The sequence below is a fragment of the Ahaetulla prasina genome, chromosome 2 (genome assembly GCF_028640845.1).
Source record: "Ahaetulla prasina isolate Xishuangbanna chromosome 2, ASM2864084v1, whole genome shotgun sequence".
Taxonomy (NCBI): Eukaryota; Metazoa; Chordata; class Lepidosauria; order Squamata; family Colubridae; genus Ahaetulla; species Ahaetulla prasina.
Window position 1 is genome coordinate 425584 of NC_080540.1, and position 10012 is coordinate 435595.

Genomic DNA, 10012 nt, shown 5'->3' on the forward strand with positions numbered 1-10012 from the left:
GGCCTGACCGTGAAAGTTCTGTTCTCACGTAATTTTTGGAGGTTCCAGAGGACACATCACAATACATTCCTAACATAACCTCCAGACGACACATAAAAGAACACCTCATTCTTCTCAGCCTCTACAGGTACGTTCCAATAGAAATGGAAAAATACAGATAAGAAATGGCACAGAAAGCATATAAACAAAGAGACATTGACCTTTTTCCTTCCTTGGAGAATGAGAAGGCCAGACCCTTTCCCTCTCCCTCCCAGGAGATGATATCTGATGAATGATTTTTTAATTTAAAGAAAAGTAACTATAATCTGTCTTCTTGAACTCTCTGATTGGGGACTAGAAAACTCTTACCCAGCGAGACCATGTTCCTATGGTTTTCCAGCATGACTTCCGAATGCAGCGCTTTTTGGTCAGGATCCAGCTGAGACCATTCCTCCTTAGAGAAATACACAGCCACCTCCTCGAAGGACACAAGACTCTCCTGAACACGGAAAAAAGAACAGAACAGGATTTGAAAAAGCAGTTCATCTTCGTCAATGATTTAAACAAGAGGATATAAGGGGAACTCATAAAATTTGCAGACAAGACCAAAGTAACAAGAATACCAACATTCCAGAAGATAAGCTAAAGAGATAGAAGGATAGACAGATTGGGCCCCATCTAACAAAATGAAATTCAATAGTGAGAAATGTAAGGTGCTACATTTAGGAAAGAAAAACCAAATGCACGGGCATAGAATAGGTGATACCTGGCTCAACACTAGAAAATGTAACTGGGATCTTGGAGTCCTAGTGGACAATCACTTAAATATTAGCCAGCAGTATGCTACAGTTGCCAAAAAAAACAAAACCCAACGCCATCATAGGCTGTATTGAGGGGGATAGAATCAAGATCACATGAAGTGTTAGTACCAGTTTATAATGCCTTGGTAAAACCACACTTGGAATATTGCATCCAGTTTTGGTTCCCAGATCTAAAAAAGATGTTGAGACTCTAGAAAAAGCAACCAAAATGATTAGGGTCCTGGAGGCAAAAACATATAAAGCACAATTGCTGGAATTGGATATGTCTCATTTAATGAAAAGAAGAACTAGGAATGACATGATAGAAGTGTGGTAATATCTCAGGGGCTGCAACAAAGAGGAGGCCAAGCTATTCTCCAAAGCACCTGAAGGCAGGACAAGAAGCAATGGATGGAAACTAATCAAGGACAGAACTAACCTACAACTAAAGAGAAATTTCCTGACAGTGAGAACAATTAATCAGTGGAATGACTGCCTGAAGTTGTGGATGCTCCAACACTGAACTGTTTAAGAAGAAATTGACAGCCATTTATCTGAGGGCTTCCTGCCTGAGCAGTTGAGAAGACAAGTTATCAACTGATTCTACTCCTGAAAATAAAGCAAAGATATGCATTTGGTTCAAACACACAGCCTGTCAGACTCAATGCAGTCTACAAGCTCCTGCAATTACTGCAGGTTCTGTACCAGGAAGGTTGACTCAGTTCCATCCTTATAATGAAAAGGAGGATCAGATTGTTAGTTGACTGTAAAAATATACAAATAGAATGAAGACTATTAACAAGTGTCCTGAGTCTGGAGAAACATATAAATGCAAATTTGTTAATGAATTCCTAATTATGGATGATTAAAATAGAGAAGACCTGAGTGTTCTCTTGATTCTGGCAAAAAAGGACAAGATATTCCTATCTTCTGATTTAGAAGAAAATTTTGAGTGATGCTCACAACAGAACTGAAATAATTGTCAGCAGTGACATCTCAGAATTGTCAGGAATGACTTGCTTACAAAGAATGATTGCTGAAAACTGTTAATGGGAAGAATATATTAAAATTCTGATATAATTTTTCTTCTCCAGCTTGGCATTAGACCCAAATATCTATGCAAAGGAGAAAAGAAGGTTCACTGCTTTTGCTTACACAGTCCTAAGTTTAGATGAGAAATGGACAATTCTCAAAATTTCTTTGACTGAAGAAATATTTGGGGCAAGTTTTATGAAGTTGATTGATTCTGCAGAACTTTCAGCACCTTTCATTAAAGTAATCCCACTTCTGGATCAATTGATTTAGCGCTCTGTCGTTCACTGATCTAGTAGTCTGAGCCATTGGCTAAATGGGAGAAAACAAAAGAAAAGAAAATTTTCTGCAAAGTCGTTTCTCAGCCTTTGCAAAGCGGGAATGTTTGATCTCCTAATCTGGGCACAAATCAGAGAATTGGAAATTATTTTATAGCCCGATGTACTGCAATTAAATGCTCTATGTGGTCATTCTTTGGATTTTAAAACTCTGCTTTATTTTTTATTTGATTTGCTTATTTTTTAAATTACTGGTTATGAACAAGGCTTTTTAAAAATAGTAACGTGGCAATGAGAGTATTTAGTTATTTTTCATTAGCCTTGCACAATGACAAAAAGAATGGGTGTCTACCAGTTACTACCAATGGGATCCGTTTATTCCTATCTCTTGAAACAGTTTTTTTTAAATTACTTCTTGTAAACTCATATTTGGAGGAGTTCTAGCAGAAGCAGTGGTCTTTAAAAAACATTTCCTAAACAGAATCTGAGGGTAGAAATGACAAACCATTCTGTCCCTGTAATAGTCTACAGAGGAAGCTATGCTGGGTGAGAGCAACTTGAACCTGCTATTAAACTGTCCATGTCACACAGGAACACAAAAATAATCCAGTCCAAACAAGGGAGGGAAATAGAAGGAGAGTAAACTCTGCATACCCGCTTCACTTCTTGAAGGAAAGGAGAATACAAATCTAATAATATCTCCCTTTCTTACTTGATTTGGAGGTTCAACTACCATTTGAGCTCCATCGTAAAAACCAGAAAACTTCATTCTTTGTTTCTCTGTAAGGAGAAAATAATTTCAAAATGCATAATTAACAAAATAAGAGGAGGTATACTAAGGAAGAGAAGAAGGTAAGGCAGATGGGAGCTCGCTGGGTAATCAGAGGATCTTCGATTACCTCCTGAAGTGTCCTGGCTTTGATCTTCACAAGGGATCCTCCTGAAAAACAGCTCCTGAGGGGCCTTTGATGGATTCTTCTTTCCCTCAGGATCCTTTATTTCCACAGTGCAGCCCTTTAAAAAGGAGGAAGAAAAAAGAAGCAGAATTAATGTAAATCACATTATATATAAAATGGAAACTTATATTACAAAAACAACTTCAAAGCCCCCAATATTCATCAGTGAGGTTGAGTGAGAAAACAATGTTCTACAAGAATTGGTGGGACATCGCCACCTATTATGAATGTCAGAGAACTTTAGGAAGGAGGGGTGAGCTATTCAAACACATTTTCTATTCCCTTTTGAGCTCCCTAGATTAAAGTATCTCACCTGCAAGTCGACCTGCTCCTTCTGCTCCTCCACCTGGCTCAGGAGGAAGCCTTCAGCCAGGGCCACCGCCTGGGAGCTGGTCTCTGCTCCACATTCCCTCACCCAGCCCTCCATCTCTGGGGGCAGAAGGAACAGGAGGTGCTCCAGAACCACCAGGTCCAGCATCTGGGCTTTGGTGTGCTTTTCTGGTCTCAGCCATCGCCTGCAAAAGTCATGGAGTCGGCTGCAAAGTCCTCGGGGACCCTCAGCCTCCCGGTATTGGATGAAATTCCAGGGTTGAACTTCTGAAGGGAGGATGGTTTCTTCCTCCAGGATCTTCTGCCCAGTCCTTGTCCAGAGCTTCCCAGGCTGAGCAGCTGAAGGATCTTTTCCGCTTCCATCCTTTCCCAAAGGTTGTGTCTCCATCCTTTCTCTCTCCTGCAGAGCAACTCCAAATGGCTCCAAGGACTCTTCTGGGTCTCCAGATGCCTTTTCCTTCACAGGACCATTTCTGGTGCCTCAGGACTCTGATCCCTCCAAGTTATTTCGCTCTTTTTTTTTATTCCACGAGAAAAGTTTGCCTTCCAAGGATTACAAATGGCTTCGAGTTTCAGTATCTGAGATGGAAGGAAAAATAAATATCAAGAATTAGAAAGTGGAATTTAGACACTGAACAACCTTCACCCAACCTGGAGCCCCAAGGAGCTCATCCCACTGAAAGGCCGGCAAGGAGGCAGCTGGAGAGGCCGCCCCGCTTCTCTCCCACTCCGAAGATAGGGAGCCTGGTGCGAATCCTGCCTCCTCCTCGCCCGGCTTCTCTCCTCTCCTGCAGGGCCTCCGAAAGGCCGACCCTCCCCTCCCCCCACTCGGGCTCTTCCCCGGACACCGGTAAGGGAAGGGAGCCCCGGATCCCCCTCCCCGGAATCCCTGCTTCCCTCCTGTGGATGGCCGGGCGCGGGTCTCTCCCTCCTCCGCCTCCCTTTGCCCGGGAAGAGCCCCCAACTCACCCGGGACACATCAAGGTCTTCCCAGCCAGACTCTCCCGCAGCCTCTCCGCCTCCGCGGAGCCCCAGGGGTTAAGGAGAGCGAGTGCAAGGTCCTAGAGGGGCAAGGCTCTATGATGTCATTTCCTTCCCAGCCTCCTCTCCAAAGGTAGGCGTGTCTTTCGTCCTCCGGTGGGCCAATGGGGAAGTCCCTGATTTTCCCTTCTCTTGGCAGAAGGCGCCCCCTAGTGGATTCTGCGTAAATCTACAGGATTCCCTGCAAAGCGCGGGAAAGAGGAGCGTCTCTGAGGGAAGGGCAGGGATGATGGTCATAGGAGTAGGAGGAAAGTCCCCTCGCCGTCTTCCTCTCCTTCCTGCCCAGGAACTGTTTGTGGTGATGGAGAAAAATCTCCCTAGAGGGTTGGAACTCAACTCTCTCAAGATCAGCTGTCCTGAAGGCTGAGCAGAGATTGGAGGACGCCTCAGAAGTGTCCATATCATGGGTGGGTTTCAAAACCCGCTACAAGTTTGCTCGTGGGCATGTGCGCGCATGTGCAGAAGCGCCAGGGAAGATGGGTGGAGCCTCTGGGGCAAACTGGTAGCAACCCACCACTGGTCCAAATCCTGTCAGAAACAGCCGGGTGGTCAGAAGAGGAGGACCAGGGGGTTCTCTGGGAAGCACAACTTGTGTCTTGCGGTTGTTGCGAACTCCGGTCTTAAGTGGAGAAAGGTGGGACGCAGGCAGGGAAGCCACAATCAGGAAAATGATTTTCATACATTTTTTTTTTATTTCTTGAATTGAATACATACAGGTGCCCTTCCCAAATTATTCCCTCAGCCTCACATTGAAGGAGGGAAGCAGAAAGGGCAGAGACCCCTCCAGCCAATTCTGATGAACACCCCAGACGACCCATCAGATAAGATAGGAGAATATGGAAAAGTTGCAGGACTGAAAATAAATAAAGACAAAACCAATATCTTGACAAAAAACATGCTAATAAAACAAAAAGAAGAATTAATGGAAAAATCGGAGATGCAGGTCAACAAATAAGGTTAAATATATGGGAATATATTTGACAGCAAGATGTAGTACATTTAAAGAGAATAATTATAGTAAACTCAAACAACAGATAGCGACAGATTTGGCAAAAGGGTAGAATTTACAACTATCACTAATAGGGACAATATAAATGATTAAGATGAATATATTGCCTAGAATTTTATATTTGTCCAGACATTCCCAATTAGGCTGGGGAAAGGATATTTTGAAGAATTGAATAAAATAGTGTTGAAGTATATTTGGCAGGGTAAAAAGGCGAGGATAAAATTAAAATTGTTGCAAGACGCCAGAATACGAGGAGGGTTTGGATTGCCCATTTGGGAATTATATTATCAAGCAACAATTTTGATGTGGATCAAGGAATGGATAACATTAAGAAATACTAGAATATTGACTTTAGAAGGACATGATTTATTATTGGGATGATGTGCCTCTTTATGGTTATAAGGGAGCAAAAACGCAAGAGTATTTCAGAAGACCTTTTATAAGAGAGGCCTTGTTATTAAATTGGGAGAACAATCCAATTAGTGAGACAACACTATTTAAAAATTCCAGTCTGGTTATCAAGTATTGAAGTATTCTCATATTCAATAACATTCAGAAAGGAACAAATAGTTAGATATAGTGAATTGCTGAATGAACAGGGTGACCTTAAATCTATGCAAGAATTAGAAGTACAAGGTATAAAATGAATTGGTTTTCTTACTTGGAAATACATTCTAGATACGATAAAGATTTTAAGATAGAAGATTTTTATAATAATTTGACTAACTTAGATATAGTTTTAACAGGTACTGATGAAAATGTAATTAAAAAATTATACAGATATTTATTAGAGGTTAAATTGGAAGAAGAACAAGTTATTCAAGATGTCGCCAACGAAGGCTGCTTCGGTGAAATGCTCTCTAATGGTTTCTTTATTTCTAATTGTTCTCTGTGACTCACTACGGATTTCCTACTTGTGAGACCATCTGCTAAAAATTAAGCAACATTTCTTTAAGGAGCAGCTTTTTTTGATCTCACCCCCGCCTGTCTTTACAAACACGGAGGAGATTCTAATACAGGAGGAGGCAATTCCCACGGAGCCATGGATTACTAAAAAAACTAAATGTAAGAAGGAAGAGAGATAAACGAGCAGGGATCTTAAACAGATTATGAAATCGCATTAAAACTCCTCTGCCTTCAATTTTCCTAACAAATATACATTCACTTGCAAATAAGATGGATGAAATACTCCTCTTAAACAAATACTATTCTGATTTTCGCAATTCAGCAGTCCTATGCTTCTCTGAAACCTGGTTAAATCAATCAATTGAAGATAGCAGTCTGAACATTCCAGGGTTTCAGATTGAACGATCAGAAGGATTACAGAAACATCTGGTAAAAAGAAAGGAGGAGGCTTATGCCTATATATTAACAACAACTGGTGTCAAGATTTAAAAGTAATGTACAAATTCTGCGACAACAATTTAAAGACTTTAATTATCAACTGCAAACCATACTATTTGCCTCGTTAATTTTCCTCATTTCTTCTAATTGTTGTTTCTGTCCCACCACAAGCCTGTGTAAACAAGGCATTACGAACTCTAGCTGACCAAATCATGGAGGCTGAAGCCAAACACCCTGATTCATTGGCCATTGTTCTGGGAGATCTAAACAAGGCAAACTTAAGGAAAGAGCTACCAAAATACTTTCAGCATGTCAATTGTCCCACCACAGGCAAGAATACTTTAGACCATTGCTACACAACACTAAAAGATGCTTATCGGTCTTTACCACGTGCAGCTGTAGGACATTCTGATTATTGCATGATTCACCTTGTACCTACTTACAGGCAAAGACTTAAAACCACAAAACCAACAATTAAATCAGTGAAGACCTGGACGGAGGAGTCAAAATTAAAGCTACAGGCATGCTTTGACTGCACTGATTGGAATATTTTTGTAGATACCTCTGCAGACCTGGATGAACTCACAGATACTGTAACATCATATGTCAGCTTCTGTGAAGACCTATGTGAACCTACAAGGAACTTTCGAATATACAGTAACACCTTTTACACCTAAACTTAAGCAGCTACGACATTCCAAAGAGGAAGCCTACAGAAAAGGTGATAAAATGCTGTATAATCAGGCCAGAAATGCACTAACAAGGGAGATCAGAGCAGCAAAAAGAAGCTATTCTGAAAAGCTAAAGAATCAGTTTTCAGCAAATGAACCAGCAAACATGTGGAAAACTCTTAAAAATATCACCGGCTATGGCAAACCTCCTTCCCAGGCTGAAGGTAATCAACAACTGGCAGATGACCTGGATGAGTTTTACTGCAGGTTTGAAAGAAAACTACAGCCACCTATCTCCACAACCCCCATCTCAGACACACCAACAACAGCCAAGCCTCCTACAACTGACCCTATTCCATTGGGTTCACAACCCCTAGTGATCACAGAAAAGGAAGTGCAGGACCTATTTCACAGACAAAAGCCAGGAAAAGCTCCAGGCCCAGACAAGATAATTCTTGCTTAAAAGTCTTGACCAATTGGCCCCATCTTCACCCATATTTTCAATAAATCACTAGAGATGTGCTATGTTCCTTATCATCCTAGTGCCGAAGAAGCCCACCATCAAGGAACTGAATGACTACAGACCAGTTGCTTTAACATCTGTAGTCATGAAAACCTTTGAAAGGCTAGGGCTTTCCTACTTGAAAACCATCACAGATGCGCTGTTAGACCCCTTGCAATTTGCATACTGAGCAAATAGATCAACAGATGATGCTGTTAATACGGGTCTGCACTACAGCTTACAACATCTTGAGTCTCCAAAGACCTATGCAAGGGTCCTCTTTGTAGACTTTAGTTCAGCATTCAATACCATCATTCCAGACACTCTTCTAACTAAGCTAAACCAGCTACAGGTACCGGAACAGACTTGTAAGTGGATCACAAGCTTCCTAACAAACAGGAAGCAGCAGGTGAAGCTAAGCAAGATCACATCAAATACCTGTACAATTAGCACAGGGGCCCCCCAAGGCTGTGTGCTCTCCCCACTTCTCTTCTCTCTGTATACCAATGACTGCATCTCCAACGATCCATCTGTTAAGCTACTGAAGTTCGCAGATGACACAGTGATTGGTCTCATTCGAGACAATGACGAATCTGCATATCGACGAGAGGTCAAATGACTAGCTTTGTGGTGCAACCAAAACAATCTGGAACTGAACACACTCAAAACCGTAGAAATGGTGGTAGACTTTATGAGAAACCCTTCCATACTTCTACCTCTCACAATACTAGACAACACAGTGCAACACAGTATCAACAGTAGAAACCTTTAAATTTCTAGGTTCTAGCATATCGCAAGATCTAAAATGGACAGCACATCATGGACAAAAACATCATCAAGAAAGAACAACAATGAATGTTCTTTCTGCGCCAACTCAGTAAGCTCAAACCGCCCAAGGAGCTGCTGATTCAGTTCTACAGAGGAATTATTGAGTCTGTCATTTGCACCTCTATAACTGTCTGGTTTGGTTCTGCAACCCAACAAGAAAGACACAGACTTCAGAGGATCATTAGAACTGCAGAAAAAATAATTGCTACCAACCTGCCTTCCATTGAGGACCTGTATACTGCACGAATCAAGAAGAGAGCCGTGAAAATATTTACAGATCCCTCACATCCAGGACATAAACTGTTTCAACTCCTATCCTCAAAGCGATGCTATAGAGCACTGCACACCAGAACAACTAGACACAAGAAGAGTTTTTTCCCGAAGGCCATCACTTTGCTAAACAAATTATTCCCTCAACTGTCAAACTATTTACTAAATCTGCACTACTATTAATCTTCTCATCGTTCCCATCACCAATCTCTTTCCACTTATGACTGTAACTTTGTTGCTGGCAATCCTTATGATTTATATTGATATATTGACCATCATTTGTGTTGTAAATGTTGTACCTTGATGAACGTATCTTTTCTTTTATGTACACTGAGAGCATATGCACCAAGACAAATTCCTTGTGTATCCAATCACACTTGGCCAATAAAAAATTCTATTCTATTCTAAAGGAACAATGATTGCTTGGGGGAAAAACTTTGGACATGGGACCAATTTAGAGATATGGCAAAAATTGTCGTCACAAAATTATAAAATGACAATGTCAGCTGCGTATAAAGAGAATTTGTATAAGATGTTTTACAGTTGGCATCTACCCCCGATGAGAATAACCAGAATGTTCAAGAATAAATCTGAAAAATGTTGGAAATGTCATCAGATACGTGGCTCATATTACCATATGTGGTGGATGTTCGTAGAAGCTAAACGATACTGGACTAAAATCCACACATGGTTGGAAAATGGTTGGATAAAGAAACACATAGATTTTTAACCAGAGGTTTTTTTATTGGGGATCATACCTGACATTTATAATATAGAATTGAGATATTTGATTGTGAATGGCTAGGATTGTGTTTGCTAAAAACTGGAAAAATGAAAAAATACCAACGCAAGAAAATAATGGAATGTGCTGAAATGAGTAAATTGACATCTGAAATTAGAGAGCAGGAAGTTAAAACAATAGTGTAAGATATGGGATTTATTTTATCAATGGTTAGATTAAAAAATGCAATA

General features: G+C 40.9%; 2 protein-coding genes across 4 annotated transcripts in view; one reads left to right on the plus strand and one right to left on the minus strand.

Moving 5' to 3' along the window:
* Window positions 1-4833, minus strand: part of LOC131192840 (zinc finger protein 493-like) — a 31863-nt gene extending 27030 nt beyond the window's left edge. The window contains exons 1-3 of the mRNA XM_058172393.1: window positions 4345-4833; window positions 3359-3954; window positions 2989-3103 (exon numbers count right to left, since the gene is read on the minus strand). Coding sequence (XP_058028376.1) covers window positions 2989-3103; window positions 3359-3763 — 520 coding nt within the window. The 5' untranslated portion in view covers window positions 3764-3954; window positions 4345-4833. The remainder of the gene's footprint in view (window positions 1-2988; window positions 3104-3358; window positions 3955-4344) is intronic.
* The window catches only part of LOC131192751 (zinc finger protein 493-like), a 213528-nt gene that overhangs the window by 170613 nt on the left and 32903 nt on the right, over window positions 1-10012 (plus strand). The window lies entirely within an intron of this gene.